Below are 23,128 nucleotides of genomic sequence, written 5' to 3'. Positions count from 1 at the left end.
AAGTGAGAAAGACATTGTAATGCGGAAATAAGGAAAAGGCACTTTGGGGTCTCATGTCTTTAAAATAAGGCATGGAGTTTTCCTGCCCCTGGCCTGTATTTACAGGACTAGTGGGCCACTGCTGGTGGACCCTAGTGGTCATTCGCCACCCTCGTATACACAAACTAAGAAAAAAAAATTAAAATAATTGTTCTGGGCTCTGTGCTGTAACCAGGCACCTTCATGACATACAAACTGTGCTCAGACCATTTTCAAATGATTCACAGATCACTATGCAACTTAAGAAGGGGGGCAGGCAGCATGTTTAGTTCTAAAAGAGTGCATATTTGCATCAATAACTCCACTATTACAATTTTTTTTCACGTGACCAGAAAGTACATTATTGTAATTTTTTGCTTTAAAAGGAGCCTCTGAAAAAGTTCAAACGTTGTTAATTATAGATTATAGTTCTTGGAACATCATGGTAGTGTGTACAATCTCTCATTAGGGACGATTAAAGGTGATAACGACAACCTCTCCTCCTACCACGAGGTGTCGCTGTTGTCCCTCAAAACGATAAACAGCCTTATACTGTACCGAAACGACGTTGTAATAACGCTGATGGGATAATACCGTCGTTACTGTACAATATAAGTCACCATTTAACCGCCCTCGGAATGGACGCTAGACGGACTGGCCTTTCCGCAATTCAAACCCACGGCTCTGGGTAGCAGCGCACATCTCAGCGGCTAGAGCTTAGCCTCCTGAGCTAGCTTACTTGCTAGCAGGCTCAAACTGAGGCAGAGAATAGGCCCGGATACCAAAAAAAAGTGGCCCCATTAATGAATTTAAACAGTTAGAAAAGTGTCCCATGCTTGCAAATTGGGGTCGTTTTGAACTTGTGAAAAACGCTGAATACGTGTTTTGCAAGGTGTGGGAGAATGCAAGGATTAGAGCTTGCTGCAGGCGAGGTCTGTGGGAATATCAGGAAAAACAATACAAACCGGCCCAGCAGACCCTAAAACAGGCCACAAACCGCCAGAAAACCCACAGACCAGTCAGACCAGCCCGTCCAGCGCTGCCCGGTCGCCCTTCTGCGTCTTCAATCCATAGAAACCAGTGGGCGCGAATAAGGCTTTTATAGCGCTACTTCTCACACTAAAACGCATCCATGCGCTAAAGGTCCAAGATTAGAAGGGGATGTGTTTTCCACAACACGAATATGGATCAGTGATCTGGTAAATTCGTTTCTATCTTCAAAAGACACCCTTTAGAAGGACGCTCATAAAAGTTTCTATATAGAAATGTCATAATAGCATTCATTAAATATGAAGATACTGCCATGACTGAATTGATAACATAGGGCCAGATGTAGGAAGCCTAATTACGGTCGGTAACGGCCGAAATTACCGAATTTCGCCCGCCGTTACCGACCGGAATTGGGCTTTTCATATGTAGGTGGCTACATTTCAGATTCGGTAATTTACCGAATCGGTATGTAAGAATTCGGTAAATTACAGATTCTTAAAAATACCGAATCGGTAAATTACCGAATCTGAAATGTAGGGAGCACTCAAATGAGTGCTTTTCCTGTTTTAGGATTCGTTATGGTGGTAAATAACAAATACCTTTGAAAATGCAAATCTGTGCATTTTCAAAGGTGCCATGTGGCAGACATACATGCCATTAGGGCATGTATGTCTGCCACATGTGCACCCATACACAATTGAGGGGTGCAACAGGGTGTCAAAGTGACACCCTGCCACCCTTCAATGTTTTCCCCCTTTTACCGAATCGGTATTTACCGATTTGGTAATTGCCATTCAGGAATGAATGGCAATTACCGAATCGGTAAATACCGATTCGGTAATTACCGAATCTTACAGATTTGGTCATTTTTAACGAAAAATTACCTACATCCCATTTACCTATTCTTAAATACGGAATCGGTAAAATTCGGTATTTAAGAATAGGTAAACTGGGATTACCTACATCTGGCCCTAAGAGTTTACAAAAACAGTGTCTGAAAGACTAGAAGTGCTGGAAAGGGTGCACAGTAAAAATGAACATAAACTGACCTAGTGCACTCCCCCTCACTTTGACCTTCAAGGATGGTGTTTTTTTGGACTGTGTCAGCCACCTGCGTCCTTCTCCCCTCACTGGAAACATAAGTATTATGTCTTTGCTTTATTTTTATGCACCCTCGTGTCCTGCGATGTTATGCAATCTTTTTCTTTTGCTTGTGCATGTAAAGCGCTCTGAAACCCACGGGTCTAGCTAGCTCTATATAAAACTTGATAAATAAATAAATGTAACCTCAGTTTAAGGGCACACGGTAAGGTGGGCCCGCTGCTCTGGCATTGAGCGCATAAGTGTGTTTTCTTGTGCTCACTGCACTTTGAGCCTCCCTGCCCTGCACCCTTTTGCTGTCTCGGGGCAGGTTCGAACTCATAAATCTAGAAGCTTCCCCTGGTGCACGCCTTGGGCAGAGCTAGATACCGCCACTTAGTCTAACAAATGTTCCCATCACCCTCCATCAGGGAGCCTGTCCCGCACTTTTAGCTGCATCACACCAACATGCTTCTAGTGTTTTTCCCTCTGCGCAGACGCACTACTTCACAGCTGATGCCAATGTCGGGAGATGAGCCCTACTAGATGAAGCTAGCGGAAGGAGATTAAGAAAGACCTGTAGAACAATAACACCAAGGGAATTGGGTCACTAGTCCTGGAGAACTGGACCCGGAAGCAGATGTCTCTTCTTTAAACTGAAGAAAAGGAAGTAGTCAAGTCATGACTTGCCAGGCGGGCATTAACAGGATGTGACGAAACGTGTGAGCTCGGAAGCCATGGGGCAGGCGGAGGCCTAAATTTAGCCACACAGGATTAAAGGAAGGGTGCAGTCATGTAATAGGAATGTGGAAAACCCAAAACACTGAAAGGGGAAGCGGGGACAGCTCTAAAATAGACTTAATAGGGGCGGATGGAATGCAGCTGTTCACGGTGATCAGTCATAGGGGGAGGGGTCCTGGGAAATGTTCCCAGAGTTGGGTGCAACAGTACGTGATCCCAATCACCCTCTATGCATGCCCCTGAACAATGAACCTACTCATGGGAACCCCCTCCCAGATCATTGCACAAGTGATCGCAGCATTCGACATCACCGCCACTTCAAGCCCCCGTGGAATAAACCGATCTAGGCACCAGATTCTGGAACCAAAAGGCACGTGCACCAGATTACTTCTGATCCCAGTGTGAGTGGAGTAGATGGAGCCGGGCCTGGATTCATGGGGTCAATAGTCACGTGCACCAGGTCGCCTCTGCTATAGGCGCATGTGGAATGGATGGATCTGGGCTGTAGATGCTGGGAGCACCAGGTCACCTCTGCTTCTGGTGTGTGTAGAGAAGAAGGATCTGGGCCTGGATTCTTAGGGTCAATAGTCACGTGCACCAGGTCACCTGCTATAGGCGTATGTGAATGGGTGGATCTGGGCCCTAGATTCATGGGGTCAAAGGTCGTGTGCACCAGATCTCCTCAGAGTCCAGCATAAAGATGGATTGGCCCCTAAATTCTGGGAGTCAGAAGACCTCAACCTAATCAACCTCGTTAGGAGCATTGGACAGAAAGGAGCATTAGCAAATCTAGTGCTTTCTCATTGGGAAGGGTGCAATTTAGGTATTTTGTTTTGCATACATATGCAATGCGCAGAAAAGGTCAAATATGTGACGAGGAGTTCAGGTACAGGAGCCACGGTGCTGAAGCATTTTTCCTTTCAAGCGAATGTGCACATGTGAGTAGGCGAAATGGTGTCAATCAGAGAGCAAAGCAGCCAATGGGTGTCGAGGGCGGGCACTGTCCCCAGTTGTTACCTGTGCTGGGGGGAAGCAAAATGTATAAGGCGTTTAAGCAGATCAACAGATTTAGAGTGCCGATTGAAAGCCCTCTATGTATTTAAGTGTTTTTATTATATATATTTGGGAAACATGAGAATGGCGAGATATCTAAATCTGTCTCTAGGCCAGACATCAAAAAAAGACAGCAAATAATCCAAGAGCAGCACACAAAAATCGCAAGCCCTAAAAGATAAAAGTATAATTAATGGGGAAAAAACACAACTGTAAGAGGAATATCAAAATATATCAGTTCCTAAAAAATATATCTCTCTTTTTCAAGGCAACATTAATAGATTGCCAAAAAGTGAAATACAAAGAAAATCTATAACGAAATTCAGTGATGAAAAATGTTTGAGCGCATGTCATGTCCAGGCAATCAGAAGTAAGTAACACCCTCTGATTTATATGGGGTAGTGTTAACATATTTACCATTAGAAGAAAAATGTCATCTTGGCAAAAAATAGGTATAGACCAATGTGTGCGTCAATATGGTTTAATGATGCAATATTATTTTATCAAAGTTAGAAGACTAAATTACGTTGGTTCTGCTAGAATTTGGGCGCGGGACCCGTCCGCACAAAGACATCTCTCTATACGTTAATGTATGTCCATGTACAATTCACAGAGTGGTAAAAATCACACTTTTTCACTTCTGTAATTTTGTTTTATTTCTTAGACATATATGTCAGTCACCGACTTTTTTACCTTTAGTTTTTACTTCCGATTAAAACAAATACTTGCACCATATTTTGTTTTTACATATTATCAGATGATGTACAGTCTAGTAAAAATTAAACATGAAAACCGTCGATCAGAATACAAGCACAGTTTAGAAAAGCCGAAATAAATGGATTTGAATCTAACCACTCCAGTTTATTTAGGGATTAAACATTCTGAACCATGTCGAAACACATCCTTGCTCACCGGGTAACCTTTGCCCCTCCGCACCTGCGCCACAAAACATTGAACCGAAATGCCACTCAGGACCGGGGCGCCAGAGTGACTCGCAAAGATTATAAATAACATCATTATGCAGAAATAAGTCTGTAATCATGAAATTTCATGTTTTATACTCCCTCGTCCGAATAGCTGGCACTTTGACCGGCACCTGAGATTATGGCATAATTATGCCCTAGACATCTGAACGAGCCTCAATGACGTCACCGCGGATTCCCGTAAAGTAGGGAGGGGCGGCCCTCCCCCCTCATCTGGACACAGCGTGCCCCCGGGACAGGGCAGCTCTCTGAGAAAGCACGAGCTTCCCCATTCCTGGGAGATGATTGTGTTTCCAGGATTGCACAGGGGGACCCCCCCACCGGCCCCCCCCCATCCAACCTGCCGGAACGCCTTGATCTAATCTCAGCCGGGGTTGGATAGTTTTACCAGTAGTTACAGAATCCTCCGTGGGCGGGGCGCAGGTCGAATAATCGAATCTAATTACACACCGAAGAAGACAATGTTTGTTTACCCTGAAAGCAGATACGGGTCCCCGCAACCGAACTGGATTAAACTAGAATACTCTGAGACAGCAGGGCCCCAAGAAAGCAGCCCCAGCACTGCTTACAAGGGGGTCTTACAGGGGGGAGGGGGGAGGCTGCAGTCAACACATGGACTTGGCAATGCAAAATATATGATTTGTAGGCTGTCCGAGGCTGAGCCTACACAGTCTTTTTAATTAGTGTAATTAATAATCTATATGTGCGAATTATTGAAGCCAGTAGCAAGATTACATCAAATAAACAATTGCAGGCCCATCATATCAAAAGACGTTCTCACTCAGGGAAAACTTTCTCTGAAATATATCTTTTTTTAAATGGGAAATGCACTGGGCCTCATTCACAGGGTAGTTAAAAATTGAAAACTACTCTTAATTTTCTTTCTACGTTTGCAATGTATTTAAACCTGTTGAGAACACAACAGGGTCTCCAACCTTTTCTGTAATGAGAGCTACTTATGTTCAGTGAAATTCCTTCGGAGCTACTATTATTAGAGAAGTAATAGTAACCACATAATACAAGGATACATGAGTGGCCATCAAATGCAATATAACCAGCCATGATTAACTGTACATCAGGTTTGATTCAAGCAGTAATGTAAAAAAAAAAATGCTTTGCCACCATGAAATGCCGCCACATGAGTAAAACATAACAGCCATAGCTGTAATTCACCTTGCAGCAAACTGATATAGTTAAAAGTCTAGCGAAAACCATTTGATTTGTATCAAACACTAGCTTTAAAGGTATTTTAGAAATTCATATTTAATCAAAAGGAGACTAGCTCATCAACTACTAAGTTAAAGGACTCGAGTATGTTTTGTCAGGGGGTAGGAACACTTTGTAGGTGTGTTCATGAAGCCCTCACCCACCAACCTAGTTGGTGGCATGCTTCATCATCGGGCCCACCCAGTAACACCTAGCGTGTCCCGGGTGTGCTTTGACGCCTGATTACAGCGGAGCAGGTATATTGCTGAGTGTGCAGTGTAAGGTATAGTGATGTTAAAACGGCTTGGCGGGGGTCCCAGTACCCGAGGGTAAAATAAACTTTAATAACTGGGCCTCCGTCAGCGGTTAAAAATAAGGCATTTTGGATGTAGGAGGCGAGTTACGACCTCTCACATCCAATGGTGGGTCGACATGTTTCAGCCAGTGCCTTATGACTATGCTGGCTTTCTTCAGGACCAAGATAAAAAGGTGTAGGTGTGAATTTAAGGCAATGGGTGTGTAATCCAGACTCTGTGTATACACGCCAAAAAGTGTTTATCTATGTGTGAGAGGGGGATTCCCTTCTCAAAAACACCTGTACATGTAACATATAGGGGACAGAGACAAAACATACAAGGAAAAAAAGAGTCACTAGAGTGTATAGTGTCATACATATCAAGTTGCCGGCACTATAGCGGTAGGGATGCTGACTATAGACGGCTACGGTGTAATGGTACTGGTGGTACCATTATGGTGAGGTTCGCACTCGTAATGCGGGTGTGGTGTGGCTAAAACACGGGTATCACATAAAAGGTGCATAAATGTGATGAGGCGCAAGAGGACCTTCTTACGCTAGTTTTAGCTGTATATGACTTCAAGGTAGAGAAGTGGCAAGGGGAAGACCCTGTGGGAGGAAAGGTGGGCCACTTAGAGTAGGAAACCTGTAAGGAAGGAAAAGATAGCGCTTACCAGTGGTTGTAGGTGTAGTATCTCATACTCACAGCTTTTCTGGTCAGAGCCTGCCTGGGACCTGTTATGGCTCCTTCGCATACCGGTGATTTGTGTCCGGTTTTGCAGCCTGTTATATACTGTAGAAAATTGGCTGATCGTGTCCACCTGAGTAAAGGGAGCAAGGGTAGACAGACTCGAAACCGAGTGTTTCGCCGAGTCATTGGAGCTGGTAAAGCGCCTGGGTGCTGCGGTGCCGCTATTCCGTTCAAATGCGCATGAGCATTGACTACGGAGCGTTCTGCGCATGCGCGGCCTTGTAGTATTACGCTACGCGCATGTGCGGGGCTTTCTGGCATTTCTAATGAGCAAGCAACGCTGAAAACACTGCGTGTGTGCTGGGCGCTCGTTATTGACCGCTATGTGTAAATAAAGGAAGGGGATACATAGACACTCCTCGGTAAAGATAAAGTGCCTTGACTATTTAGTGCCCAGAGGAATATTATAAGGGGGGTAATGTCGTAGATTTCGTTCTGAGGCCGGTGATGTTAGGATTTTGGTTAGTTAGGTCGATTTCGGGGGCGGGTTTCTCGAAGAAGGATTTCAGTTTCAGTTTCCTGAAGAACTGGGCCAATTCTACGTGTAATTTAAATTTGTCAAGTCTGGTGGTTGGGACAAATTATAGGCCCTTCTCTAGTACTGACTGTTCTTTATCAGTCAGGGGGGTGCTAGATAGGTTGAATACTAGCGATGGTTGGTCATTGGGCCTCAATGTTTGCTGGTTCCTGGTGTTTCTTTCGCCTTCTGGCGTGTGTTGGAGCTCACTGGGTTCTCCTCCTCGGCCCAGTGAACCTGTGGTTGTTGTTGATTTGGTCTTCTTCTGCCCCTTGTTCTTCCGCCCTGTCCTAAAAAAGGAATGTGTGGTCCCTGGTTGCCTGCAAATAATGGCATTGGTCCTTGGGGGTACATGGGTGGAAAACCAAAGTATGGGTTTTGCATGTGGCCAAAGTTGGGTGGGGGACCGTAGAATGGTCCATGTTGTCCTCCTTCCCATGTGTTGGGCCATCGTTTTCCACGTTGTCCGTGTCTTCCTCTCCCTCCCCGTGTATATGAGCCAGTGCTTGAGTCACTCGAGATGGAACTGTCATCGCCAGATGAGTTTGACATGCTGGCGTTCTTGGTCTGTGGGGTGTAATCATCTTCTGAATATGGGTATATTTTAGCGTAGCTAAATTACTTTAAGTCTTTGTCAAATTTCTTGATTTTAGCCTGTGTGAGGTAGTCCTGGTATTCATTTTTTTCTTTATTTTGGTCATCCAGTTTCTTTTTGTATGAGGTTATTGTGGTCTTGAAGTGACTCTCGGTAGCTTGTATTTCGATCATGATGGTATCTGATAGACGCTTGGCCGTTTTTATGATGAGTATCAACCAGTCCCTGGTGCAGTGCCAGGCGATCTGGGCCCAGTCCTTCCTGAAGGTGGGGTCATCAAAGAAGATCCTGGGGGCGTTGGTTACCGTTGGTTACTAGAAGTCCCCTAGGAGCCGTGTTAGTTCTGATATATTGGGTTAGGATTGTCCCGTGAAGGATAGTGCGTATCCTGTTGCGCTTCTTTTCTGTTAAAGTCTCCCAGTCAGTGGTCTGAGCGATGGTGCTCGCGATGTTGAAGTCTGCTTGGAAGGACGAGTCAGAGAGGATGTCCGCCACGTCACTCTCGTTAAAGGTCAGGCCATGGTTTTCCGCCATGGTGCTTAGGGTAGCTCTCACAGCTGTGCGCTGCCTATATATATGCGTATCAAGAGAGAGAGATCACCTTCACTGTAACTAACCGCCACCCACACACACTTCCTGGGCCTGTGTTGGTATGTAACATATACTGAAACCATCAAAAATTAGCCCCTTGGTGACATATATGTAATCAGAGCCCCATAGTTATGAGTAATAGGGGTCATGGACCCCCCTTGATTCCATTTGCAGTGCCATTACCCCCCTTATAATATTCCTCTGGGCACTAAATAGTCAAGGCACTTTATCTTTACCGAGGAGTGTCTATGTATCCCCTTCCTTTATTTACACATAGCGGTCAATAACGAGCGCCCAGCACACAGGCAGTGTTTTCAACGTTGCTTGCTCATTAGAAATGCCATGAAGCCCCCCACATGCGCGTAGCGTAATACTACATGGCCACGCATGCGCAGAACGCTCCGTAGTCAATGCTCATGCGCATTTGAACGGAATAGCGGCACCTCAGCACCCAGGCGCTTTACCAGCTCCAATGACTCGGCGAAAAACTCGGTTTCGAGTCCATCTACCCTTGCTCCCTTTACTCAGGTGGACACGATCAGCCAATTTTCTACAGTATATAACAGGCTGCAAAACCGGACACAAACCACCGGTATGCGAAGGAGGCATAACAGGTCCCAGGCAGGCTCTGCCCAGAAAAGCTGTGAGTATGAGATACTACACCTACAACCACTGGTAAGCGCTATCTTTTCCTTCCTTACAGGTTTCCTAATCTAAGTGGCCCACCTTTCCTCCCACAGGGTCATCCCCTTGCCACTTCTCTACCTTGAAGTCATTTACAGCTAAAACTAGCGTAAGAAGGTCCTCTTGCGCCTCATCACATTTATGCACCTTTTATGTGATACCCGTGTTTTAGCCACACCACGCCCGCATTACTAGTGCGAACCTCACCATAATGGTACCACCAGTACCATTACACTGTAGCCGTCTATAGTCAGCACCCCTACCGCTATAGTGCCGGCAACTTGATATGTATGACACTATACACTCTAGTGACTCTTTTTTCCTTGTATGTTTTGTCTCTGTCCCCTATGTTACATGTACAGGTGTTTTTGAGAAGGGAATCCCCCTCTCACACATAGATAAACACTTTAAGGCGTGTATACACAGAGTCTGGATTACACACCCATTACCTTTAATTCACACCTACACCTTTTTATCTTGGTCCTGAAGAAAGCCAGCGTAGTCATAAGGCACTGGCTGAAACATGTCGACCCACCATTGGATGTGAGAGGTCGTAACTCGCCTCCTACATCCAAAAAGCCTTATTTTTAACCACTGACGGAGGCTGCATATATTTTAGAAATTCAACCATCATTCACTGGGCAGGAAACAGGAGAGCTGCTTGTAGGCAGCTGGAGAGCCACTAGTAGCTTACAAGCTACTCGTTGGAGAACCGTGCAGTAGACCAAATGCGGACATAAGCATTTGCACATTTTTATCCTACAAAGGATTATTTTTTTCCATGTTGAGAAATCTTTTGTGTACATTCTTATTAAAGTATTTTCTCCATTTCCACTTCATAGTAAAGGATGTAGTCTTTCCTTCACATGAGACCCTCTACGTGGGTTTCTCGTGAGCAAATCTGTTTTCATAGTGTTTGGAAATACCTTTGTGACTCCCCAAATCCTCATTCTACACCTGAGAAAATTAAATTTACTACTGTATCGCACTTTCTGGGACCCAAGTTGCAAGTTTGTGAAGTGGGACCTGTTGTATTCAGACGGGATTAAGCGACTTAAGAAGAGATGGTATCTTAAGAAATCCTACAGCCTACCCTGCACCAGGGCCTTTCAACGAAGGTCGCGAGCACAAATCTATGATTCATAATCCTACCTGCTCACATGTAGTGCTCTCACACAGCAGCGAGTGCCAACAGGCTCTACGTTTTCTTATATGTTTCCTCTTACAGAACCTTACTTCCATCATTAGTTGTAACAACATTATTGCATGCGTGATTAGGAGCGATAGAACTCTTTTATAGTGCCTAGGGTGGACACAACCATCATTTGGCACTGATATGCAATTCACCCCACAGCCCATACTAAATTATGGCCGCCGCAGGTATATGCCTTACTGCACCGCTCAAGATGGCCACAAGTGGGTGATAGATTGTAACCAAAGGCCTAAAATAGCCGAGCTGCTGTATTAGAGGGAGCACCCACATGGTAAAATAAGATATTGGTGGTGGGCTAAAACAACCTTGCACAAGAGCACATTCAATTAGTTTTAAAGACAATGAAACAAGTCTTTCATTTATATACTTATATTTTGGAATAATATTTTCATATTGTTTTGATCCCTTCCTTACCTTCCTAGTAGGAGTTGTTCTACCAACTTACTAATATAACATAGTGTGGAAAGACCCTCATCAAATAAAACCCATAGCAATCAAATAATCTACTTCCTATGAACAGATTACCACACGGTTTTGCAATTGTCTGGTGTTTGAGTGAGATTACTCAATCCACAAGTGCCAGCCACTCAAAACTATTACCTTCATTCACCGATTCACACAAATGCTTATTATCAACAAAGCAATACTTTAAACTGCTGCTGGTCAGATAATCACTGGAGAAACAAAGAGAAACCAGGAGCGAAGGAAGGAAGTCCCAGAAAACCTTTATTTTCAAAATAAAATTAACTATTATCAAGAATCTCCTTTTACTGATCTCTCAACATTGCTAAAAAAAAGAACATTTTCTCTTCTGCTTTATTTTCTTGTCACCTGGACCATACCTATTCAAAGAAGGGTGTTCTGCCATTTTGATTTTGCATCTTAATTTCTGGGGGTTCTTTGATTTTTCCAACTTCTGAAATCATTTTTTTGTACAGAGACCAGACCCTGGCAACAGTAATCCAATTACATTCATTTTATGTAAATTTATATCATGTGGATATCCTGAAACTCTGATAGGCAGGCAGCTCCCTTGGCCCATCTTCCTGTGCTGAAATGTAGATTTTCCTTGTAAACCTAACTCTCTTCCAGGAGATGCAATTTATTTTATGAACTGCCTTGAACAAAATGAATTACACGTATTCGATATTTGGTATTTATAGATTGCAGGATTCCCTCTAACTAGGGTAACTTGGTGCTTGTAACCACAAACTAATTAAACATTTCAGATACAGTCAGAAGAGAAGGTTTAGACAAAACTACAAATACAAACTAAGAAGTGGAAATTAACCCAGCTTTCAGGTCTGTCCTGAATTTCAGCAAATCAGGTTATTGGCGTAAACACAATGGTATAGAATTCCATCTGGACGAGGCCAAAATAATAATAATACCAATAAAAAAAAACACAACTGCCAGCTATGGTCTTTAAATTAAATTTAGGAGTATTTGAAAGAAACGTATTCTTGCGACTGGAGAGTGCCACTGAAATCTATTCCAGAGCAATGAACTGTCCAGAGCATAGAGGCAAAAACTGGAATAATATGGCGCCTTCGATGTATGTGAAGATAAATCAAAATGGAATTTCAATAATCAAGTCGAGGAGAAACAAATGCATAGAAGATTTACACCTTATATGATGGAGAAAAGAGATGGGAGAACTTGTCTAATGTGCGCCACTGACAAAAGGCAAAACGTGGAAAAACATTTTAAAAGATCTGATCGGTTTAATTCAGAGAGGAATCGATTTTTACAGCAAGATCTTTCATGACTCTTGCAGGCATCAGCACATGGTCCAGAGTGTTTGGACATAGAGGTAACTCCCAGAACAAAGATGGCGTGATGGGACAGAGGGCTTCCATGTTGTCCACATTGAGTTTAGTCAGCGCTGATCCAGAGATGGATATTGAGAGGGAATCATGCAGGTGAGTCACAAAATGCTGCAGTTCTTCATCGAGCTTTACAATAAAATTGGGTATCATCTGATACTCAAAGGAAAAGATTGGACCCCAAAGATGAAATAAGGTGAGCTAGAGGGACTACATACAGATTAAAGAACATCAACAAGATAGGGCTCCGGGGTATTTCAAATATTTACAATCTTGCTTAGGATTGAGAGGGCGGAAGCGAGATCCGGTAAGATCTATCTGAGAGAAAATCTGAAAACCATGATGGGCAAAGATCTTTAATCTCTAAATCAGAATGCAGAGTCAGCAGAAACAAACACTCACCGACTCAAGTGCCACGGAAAGGACTAAAATAAGTGTACACCTTACAATCCCTTCACTTCTACCCCTCTTGCCTCTTTCAATGTCCCATTAGGATTTTTGTCACAATATCATATTTCCATCTTTGTAAACATACTCTATGAAATAGCTCATTTCAATCATAGCATTTCTCAATTCTGTCACATCTCTATCTTTCCACCAAACAACTTCAGTCGTAATTGATGCTCTTATCATAATACGAAACCTTAAAAAGATCCAAAACACCCATGGGTATTTGTGCGTTTTATAAGTTAATTTAACGTAACATAAAAAGTTAGTTTATCGACAAACTTTTTTACAGTAGTTGTGAAAATCCACAAAAAGCACTCTGTGCACAAACACTGGCCTTTGCGGGGTACACTCCTGAGCCTCGCTCTGTCATGAGGGAAGTGACGTCATGCAAATGAGGAATCCATTCACCTAGGCACTTGCCATTTAGGACCAGCCTCTAGGCACAGGAAAGAGGCTCAGGAGGGACACCGTGAGTGTGTGCCACCCATGAGGAGACGCACTACAGCAGGGATCATGGTAGGTCCGAAAGGGGGACCTGGCCCCTCTTCTTACCCATTCCATGCCACGCCGGTGGCCTCCGTTGTCTCCTTCTGAATGCAGGCTGTGGACGCCAAGAGCAGGCATTGATACTAAGGCAGGAACCACTGAGTATCTGCACCTGGGCCCCCTGGCTCTTCAAGGGCCCTTTCAGACCCCAAGAAGGGTTGGAGGGGCAGTTACACACATGCACTGAGCAGCTGACAAGCCTCCTCCCCCCAATGCCTGTGTGATACTCACAGTTCTGCATAGTTAAGTCTACAATGTGTGCTGTTGGGTCATACAATTGCTTAGTATAAATGACAACTAATCAAAATCAATTCATGTTTAGAGTAATCTTTTTTGAAACAGACATGCAAGTCAAAACACACCAGACAAAAGACATACTCAAAGCGTAATACACATGTATTTCATTTAAATGTCTCCTATTATATATGGCTGTTACGCAAGTCAACCAAAGGACTACCAACAACAGAAATTAAGTGACTGATTTGACATAATGTGAAAAGATGTTCTGTACAAATTTATCACGAGGGCATACTTTGTGTGAAATAAACTCAAGTGAGATACCATGAGGAGACTGTTAAAGCAGAAAATGGCAATTGTAGTTGTATTTTTATAGCGTTTACTACAACATACAAGGCGCTAAAGTGCTTTTCAGTGAGTGGCACAGTACTCTGGAACCCAAAAAGGATTAGTGGTGGATTAGTATATAGACATATAAAGGGTCATTTAAGCGGTGGACATGCAAGCCTGTTAGTTGGATTGAAGAGGATGATGGAGGGAGAGAAGTGGGAGGGGTCTAGGAAGGGTCACGTGGGAGATCATAGCAGTAAAATGAGGATTGGGATGAGTCGAAGGAGGGATAGAGGAGGGAAGAGGCTAGAAAGGGTTATTTTGGAGATCACAGCAGTAAGATGAGGTTTGGGATGAGTCCGAGTGGAGGTAGAGGAGGTATTGAGAGAGGTATAGGGTGAGCCAGAGTAGTGTCTTGCAGGGAGTCAAAGGTTTTTTTCCTTTCTTCTCTTCTGCAGTAGGAGTGAAGTAATAAACATATAGATACATAACTACACAGAAGGGGTATAACATGTGTATGGAAGATAGCATATTGACATAGCAGTATTATTGTATAAAACCACATATGCGCATGTGCGATGGATAGTTAGAAACTCAGACTTTCCAGCGTTGCTGTGCATGAAGCTAAATTATTTGTGTATTTTTATAAGGATTTTTATTGTGTTGATTTTATTTTTATATTTTACTCAATATTTCAATAGGGAGATGCAACTGATACGATCATAATTACATGTCTCTCAGCGAGACATTTTGTGCACATATCACTCTACTGCAAAATGAGAAATGTTGTAATTTGCATGCAACTCATAATTCAGGAATTTCGTGAACATCTCTCGTGTAATGTACATTTTGCCCAAGATCATATTTCAGTACACTAATTACTGACATAAAATAAGCACGCTCTTTTCCACTCTTTTGCTTTTCAGCTAATATCTCCTTTGGTCACTAGAATTTAAACGTCTCTTAGTCAAGAAGTGGTTCTTTCAATGCTCACTGACAATTTCTCGTAGGCCCAAGGCATCAAGGGAGCGGAGGCTAGGGAACAAAACATGGCAGGTGTTTGTTACATGCAGGAGGTGCGATGGACAGGGAAGAGGGATCTCTCCTCAGCTGGAGACAAGGCGATGCTCCAAAATTGCCTTACGACTGCTCCTGAGGTGGACAAGCGAAGGTGCGTGGGTGAGGCGGGTGCTTGACTGGGCTTGACCGGTTGCCGCCCTGTTCTAAGGGTCATGAGGCAAAGGCAGTAAGAGTTGTATTTCAGTGGTCCAAGAACCCTGTATCCTTTCTAGAGGGTACACTACACGCATTTCTCCTCGCCAATCGTCAACAAAGTGTTACGGTGCCAACAGTGGTAAAAGACACCAACCCTTCTACGTCATCGGGGATCAAAGGGTGGGTGATGATGTCACTCCCATTCAATCTGGCATCTTGGTGAATCAATATGTGTGGGAAAGTGGCTGCTTGAAGTAAATGTAAATGTACAGGAATTTATATAGCGCAAATCACCGAGCGGTTTCTAAGCGCTTGCTTAGGGAACCCATCCTGGTATTCCCCTGTGAGATAACCCCGGCAGGGTATCCGCAAGGTGAAAGCCAGGCATCCCACCGCGAGGGGCCGTTGTGGAGATTAAGCAAGCTATTGCCCAGAGTTGCAGAGTGTGAACCCGTGACTCGAGTAGGCACCGGAGCGAGAATTGTCGAGTCCATGGACATTTTGGGACTCAAGACCCCGCCGAGCCGGGAATTGAACCCTAGTCCCTGGCTGACCTCTGCTTCCAGGTCTGCCTCCTCTAACCAGTGAGCCACACTTCTCCACTCACTGCATTGAGAATCTAAGTTAGCACTGCTGCATGCAGTCAACAAGGGCGAACCGCACTGTCATTTGACCTGAAAACTCAAATAAAGCTAAAAAAGAAAAAGGGCCAGGCCGCAGTGATAATATACCTTAATAATGCACCATGCAAGAGGCTGGCTTTGGAAAACATGGCTTTCTTGACACTTGCACATGAATAGGCAGCAGAGTCTGTGTGTCTTTACCTTTTCGGTTCATCCCCATCTGCAGGCACTTGAGCAGGCGGCAGTACTGACACCTGTTTCGCTGCTTGCGAGACATGACGCAGTTTTTGTCCCGGCTGCATCGGTAAATGCGTTTGTTGCAAATGCTGCGTTTGAAGAAGCCCTTGCATCCTTCGCAGGAGATGATGCCATAGTGGAGGCCGGTGGCGCGGTCTCCACAGATGAGGCAGGCACGGAGGTCCACTCGGTCATCTGGAAGGGAAGCAAAGGCGCAGTCAGAATCCATAACCCTTACTTCATCAGGATGAAATAGTCTCATACAATGACTTCAGCTTCGTCAGGAGAATAACAAGAGGGTCATCTCTGAAGAGTTACATGGGTGACACACCAGGAGGATCACACAAGAGCCACACAGGAAGAACTTCACAAGGATCACACCACAAGGCTTGCCTAAGATTCACACTTGGCTTAAACATTCCTAGAAGCAAGCCTGAAGAATTACAGAAGAGTCAGACCTGGAAATTTACATAAGAGTCACTCTTGGAGATTTACACAAGAGTCAGACCAGGAGATTTACACAAGAGTCAGACCAGGAGATTTGCACAAGAGTCAGACCAGGAGATTTACACAAGAGTCACTCCTGGAGATTTACACAAGTCACTCCTGGAGATTAACACAAGAGTCAGACCAGAAGATTAACAAAAGAGTCACTCCTGGAGATTAACACAATGGTCACTCCTGGAGATTTACACAATGGTCACTCCTGGAGATTTACACAAGAGTCACTCCAGGAGATTTACACAAGAGTCACTCCTAGAAATTTACACAATAGTCACTCCTGGAGATTTACACAAGAGTCACTCCTGGAGATTTACACAAGTCACTCCTGAAGATTTACACAATAGTCACTCCTGGAGATTACACAAGAGTCACTCCTGGTGATTTACACAAGAGTCATACCAGGAGATTTACACAATAGGCCCTCCAGGAGAATTACACAAGTCCCTCATGGAGATTAACACAAGAGTCACTCCTGGAGATTAACACAATGGTCACTCCTGGAGATTGACACAAGAGTCAGACCGGAGATTTACACAAGTCACTCCTGGAGATTAACACAAGAGTCAGACTAGAAGATTAACAAAAGAGTCACTCCTGGAGATTAACACAATGGTCACTCCTGGAGATTAACACAATGGTCACTCCTGGAGATTTACACAAGAGTCACTCCAGGAGATTTACACAAGTCCCTCATGGAGATTAACACAAGAGTCACTCCTGGAGATTAACACAATGGTCACTCCTGGAGATTTACACAAGAGTCACTCCTGGAGATTTACACAAGAGTCACTCCTGGTGATTTACACAAGAGTCATACCAGGAGATTTACACAATAGGCCCTCCAGGAGAATTACACAAGTCACTCATGGAGATTTACACAATAGTCACTCCTGGAGATTTACACACCAGTCAGACCTGGATGTTAGCACACGAGTCAGACCTGGAGATTTACACAAGAGTCACTCCTGGAGATTTACACACCAGTCAGACATGGAGATTTACACAAGAGTCACTCCTGGAGATTTACACACCAGTCAGACCTGGAGATTTACACACCAGTCAGACCTAGAGATTTACACACTAGTCAGACCTGGAGATTTACACACCAGTCAGACCTGGAGATTTACACACCAGTCAGACCTGGAGATTTGCACACGACTCAGACCTGGAGATTTGCACTAGAGTCACATCAGAGAAATAAGTGAGGGTCCCATCAGGACTCCACAAAAGATGGGTGATTTATATACAAGATAGTGACACCAAGCAAATCCCATGTGTATCAAACCAGATGACGTACACTAGTGACATCAGCTAAACACCAGAAAAAGTACACTCATAACACCAGAAACATTTAACAAGTGTCACACCGTAAGTGAACTAGTGATACCAGAAAGAAATACACAAATATCAAACCAGCTGAGATACACAGGTGACACCAGAAGATTGACACGATTCACACAAGTAGAATTACACGAGGAGCAAAGTGAAAGAGATTCACAAGTGACAAGAAGAAGTACACAGGTTTCACATCGGAAGAGATACTCAATTGACACCAGACGAAGTACAAAAGTTACACCAAGAGATTTACACGTGTGATACCACATGAATACCAGGAGGGTCATATAAGAAGAGATACATGACTGACATCAAAGGATTAAGACCGGTTACACTGGAAGATTTACACAAATGGCTCAACAGAAGAGGAAGCCAGTCAAACCAGGAGAATTACAGGAGGCTCGGTCCAGTGGAGAGACACCAGCGAAACTGGAAGAGATACTCGACTGACCCCAAGAGAATAAGACAGTTAGCACTATAAGAATTACACGAAAGTCACAACAGACGAGAAACGAGTCACACCAGGAGAATTACACACTGGTCAGATTTAAACAAGAATTTCACAACAGCCTCTTCCAGGGTCTGACCAATCAGCAAGGGGCAAACAGCTGCTACTCTTCTAAATTAAGTTAGAAGTGTATTCACATCAAGAGTAGTGCTTCGAAACACATTTACAATGTAGTTTACAATACCCAGAGTCCTTATAGGCACAGTTAAATATTGAGTCCTGTAGTCTAAAGATAGTGTTCTACAGGGATACAGCAGTGTGACCCACAGGCAAACCGAACCGCCTGTGGGTCACACTGCTGTATCCCTGCAGTAACAGATAGAGGGCCCCTCTATCTGTTACTGCCCCACAAAGTACAGGCACTTGCTGGCAGATTTTAGGCACACCCTGACAGTTGTTAGCCCCTTTGCTTCTTCTGTCGGCTAACAGCCGTCGCGAGCACTACCTCCTTAGTGCTGCGCTCGTCCATTGGCCGACGTGGCCTCGCCCACTTATTTAAACCGCTGCTCTGTGGCGGAATTTGCGCCGCGGTTAAGGTACGATTTATATGTTGGCAAAAAGGGTACTTTGTCCCAATGGTGACGCAGTACCCTGTCCGCCAACATAATGGTCCGCCCACCCGATTTAAATGCGGGTAGACTTTTGGTGTAACAATGGCGGAGACTACTCTGTGTCCGCTGCGGTTACACTCCTCCCATAGCCAGATGGAGTAAAGAACGTCAGAGGTTGACCTGTATGTCTGCCCGAAACCACCGGGAAAACTCTGGGGGTTAGTGACGGAGAAAACTGCAAAATACCACCCTCGCCATGGGAGATAATTTCCGTGCTGTTCCAACGGTGTCGTAAGTAAATAATTTAAAGGTGCACAAAACCACCATTTGTAAAAGGAGTGAAGCAGTCTGGCAGCAAATCGCAGTTGCTATGCACCACCATTTTGTTTTGTAAAAAAACGTATTTTATTAAATAAAGATTGTGGGAGGATGGGCGAGTGAGCGATCGAGGAGTGGATGAGGAAAAGGCAAAGTGTGGGGAGCAAGAAACAGGAAGTGAGGGGAGTTAGGAGGAGCCTGAGGTAGGGGTGAATTTAAAAGAACAAGTAAAAAAAAAAGTAGAGGTGTGAATGAAGCAACAGATGAGTTGGGGAGGAGGAAGCAACATATATCAGGAGGGGGGTGGGTATTGATGGGGGGGGGGAGACAAGGAAGAGAGCAAGAAAACACACGTAGTCCCATACAGTGCTGAAAGAAAACAGTAATTTCTTCAGTGTGAGCAGTTGAAATATATAACTCTTGGAATCAAAAGCAAGGTGAAGAAGCTATGATCCAGGAGAAGAACAACAAATACAAGAAAAGGGTGAAATTATCAAATAAGATGCAAGAAAAAAGAGACTGACAAACAAGCCAACCAATGGTAGGCAACAGGCTGGACCAAACCCACTATTGGTGTTGTTCACAATGGATCTTCAACAGACACGTAAAAGGTTTTGTAAGGTAGGGGAGGGCTAAAGCAAAACAAGGTCATTGACAGAAAGTCCCATTGCCTTGAATAAAATCTTAGATATTCTCTGCACTAAATGTAGGCAAATCCCCATTATTTTTTGCTAATCCTACCTTACGAAGTGTGTTTGCCGCAAATTGAACTTTACATCCTCAGCACAAAGCTTGCAGAATTACAAAGAAAACGAAATAAAAAAACAGGCACCTAACACATCCCTTCCTCAACGCTTAGCAACCTCTTGCAAATACATATGAGAGCAGTATGTGGGGAACAGGACGAGGGACATACAAGGAGACTTCAGCAAAGCCAGCATGGCACTCTCTGGTGAAAGAACCTGTGCATTGCACTGTACGGCACATGGCTTCTAAGCACTAGGAAGTTTTATACTTGGGAGTTTTCTTTTGCATAATCCATTTGAGGTTAGTGGCAATTCGCTTCACACAGCGACATCTACGACATCAAAGAGCAAGCTGTGATCCATGCGCTCTCAAGAACCAACTGGATTTTCAAATTAAGTGCGTTGCTGGGGGCAGAGTGCAGTGTAGATTGCACCAGCTGATTTGTGAGTGAGGGGCATCCCTAATGCCAACCTTTCCCACACTACGAGACAAGTTAGATTTGTAACCTACGCTTAATATAAAGTTAACACCTTCTTTTCAGGCGTGTGACAGAGCAACAGATGTAGGTGAGCAAGAAAATACCAGCCCAGAGTTCTTTATGTCATTTGTGACTATTTGCATAATTTAGAAATGGTTTAGGTGTAATATGCCTCGAGTGGCACATTAGGAACAGAAAGGGGATCCCAGACGCACCCGTTGCTAATTGTAATTGTAATTGCATTTATATAGCGCTTACTACCCCTGACGAGGAGTAGACGTGCTTTTTCGGCGAGGAGCACGCTAATCCGGAACCCGTAAAGGATAGTGTTGAATTAGTATAGTGAAATATGAAAGAAATTTGAGTGGTGAATGTAACACAGCGTTACTCACATGAATGTCTAATTCACCAAAATGCCTGGGGTGGCGGAAGTGACATCACATGCCATTTAAGCTTTACTTTTACTTACACATGCATGCTTATACATGCACTCATTTACACACTCACTCAAACACACTTTCACTCTCAAACATGCACACAAATTCAATTTGAAATTATAATTTAATTACCTCAGCTACTAGGGAGGGTCATTTTTCAGTTCATTGTAATTCATTCTTTATTACAGTAATAGTGAATAATTAAACATTATTCACTACTAGTGTAATAAAAAATTGACAGAAAACAAGGCAAGCGGAGACGCAACCGAAGTTCCTAAGAACGAGTTGCCCTTGTATTTCTGGCACTTATTTTGCTACCTGAGCCCAGAGGTCGCAACAGCAGTGCCAGGAGTTGCAGCCGCGACCCATAGCTACCCCTAAATGACGTCCATGGCTACTCATAGGACTTTACCGGGAAGGGCAAGGAGTCCTGGGGTGAAGATGCAGAAACTGGGAAGCAAAGGTGGCTTAAGACACTCCTGCCCAGGCCTGGCCCTTACATCCTTACAGGGAAACCCGTAACACATGATCTGGTAACAAAAGGCTTTTCAGGGGATCCGTGCATGCTGGCAGCAGTCCAGCGTGGCATGTCATAACATTGATCTTTCCAAAAAAAAAACAGAAGCATGGGGAAAGAAGTCCCATAGCCTCCCAAGTTCACAAACTGTTTCTAGTAGATTGTCGGTTAGTGTTTAATTTAAGTCGGTGGTTTCCAGTGCTCGGCACCAGCACTTAATTGTTAACACTAGCACTTATGACAGCTGACACATGGTGGCGCTGTTTGTATAACTTAGCGATGAGCAAAACAGCAATTGTTCATTAATTCAGTATACATTAAAAACAACTAATACCTGCAGCTTAAGCCATTCTTTTAGCTTTCGGTGGCCTAGAATACTCTGAATTGTCACACTTGCTGGAGTGTGATGGTTAATAGTTGTGTATGTACTTTCACTGGCAACGCCAGCAGTGGCAATGGGTGGTGCAAGCTGCAGAGGCCTCCCGATGATGGCCCTGGCACTTATGTTTTTTAACAAATTAGGCACCGGGCTGTCTGTGAGACAGAGACGAAGAGACAGGATCAAGAAAAGGAGAGAGCGAATGAGAGAGATGTAAAGCTATCACACATTTATCAAATGCGTCGAGTGCATGAGAAAGATAAGGAAAGGTGAGAGAGTGAACTAGAGACAGCAAGAGGGAGCGAGAGAGACAGCCAGAAGGCAAGGGAGAGATGGGAGAGGGAGAGAAGTGAACAAGCAGACAATCAAAGAAAGAGAAGGGAGTGAGAGAGAGACAATGAGGGAATAATGAATGAGAAGGAAGGCTACAATACATTCATTAACCACTTCTAATGCATGAGAAAGTTAGGTAGAGGAGAAGGGAGAGACAGAGAGAGGGTGAGACAAATAGGGGAAAGAGGAAAAAACAGGCAGGGTGGAAAGGGGTTGGCAGAGGGGAACAAAGAAGAAGAGGGAGAGGAGAAAGAGAGAGAACACTACAACAAGCATCACCCATCTCTAGTGCATGAGGGAGACAGGGGAAGTGAGAGGGAAAGCAGGAGAGAGAGAGGGGGGACAGGGAGAGAGAGAGAATGGAAGAGAAGAAGGCTGACACATGCTCATCAATCACTTCAAGTGCATGAGACAGGGTCAGGGAGAGGAAGGGAATGGATTGGCAGGAGGGAAGAAGAAGGAAAGGTAGAACGAAAACTTTCACATACATTAATCTCCTCGTGCACGTCAGCAGATGGAGTGACAGACAGAGTGACAGATAGGAGGATGAGGAGGTAGAGGAGTAACGCTTTCCCAAATCTCACCCACTTCTATTGTTGATGGGAGCATGAGAGGGAGGGAGAGAGACATATCACATGTCCTTCAGTAACTCCAAGTACATGAGAAAGAGAGAGAAGAGGGAGAGACAAAGGAAGGAGAGGGGATGAAAGAGAAGGAGATGAGAGAAGCTAAAAGAGAGAAGGCGAGGAGAGAGGATAAAAGAATGAAAAGGATAAAATAGATGATGAAGGAGAAGGAGAGAAGATGAAAGAGAAGGAGAGAAGAGACGATAAAAGAGTC

The 23,128-nt window shown here is 44.1% G+C and overlaps 1 protein-coding gene across 1 annotated transcript in view; it reads right to left on the bottom strand.

The window, feature by feature from the left end:
• The window catches only part of NR6A1 (nuclear receptor subfamily 6 group A member 1), a 209,549-nt gene that overhangs the window by 135,468 nt on the left and 50,953 nt on the right, over window positions 1-23,128 (bottom strand). Inside the window, exon 4 of the mRNA XM_086919335.1 lies at window positions 16,146-16,376. Coding sequence (XP_086775461.1) covers window positions 16,146-16,376 — 231 coding nt within the window. The remainder of the gene's footprint in view (window positions 1-16,145; window positions 16,377-23,128) is intronic.

Source organism: Lissotriton vulgaris, chromosome 5, assembly GCF_964263255.1.
Source record: "Lissotriton vulgaris chromosome 5, aLisVul1.2, whole genome shotgun sequence".
Taxonomy (NCBI): domain Eukaryota; kingdom Metazoa; phylum Chordata; class Amphibia; order Caudata; family Salamandridae; genus Lissotriton; species Lissotriton vulgaris.
Note: the sequence above shows the minus strand (reverse complement) of the source record. Positions and strands in the feature narration are given on the sequence as shown.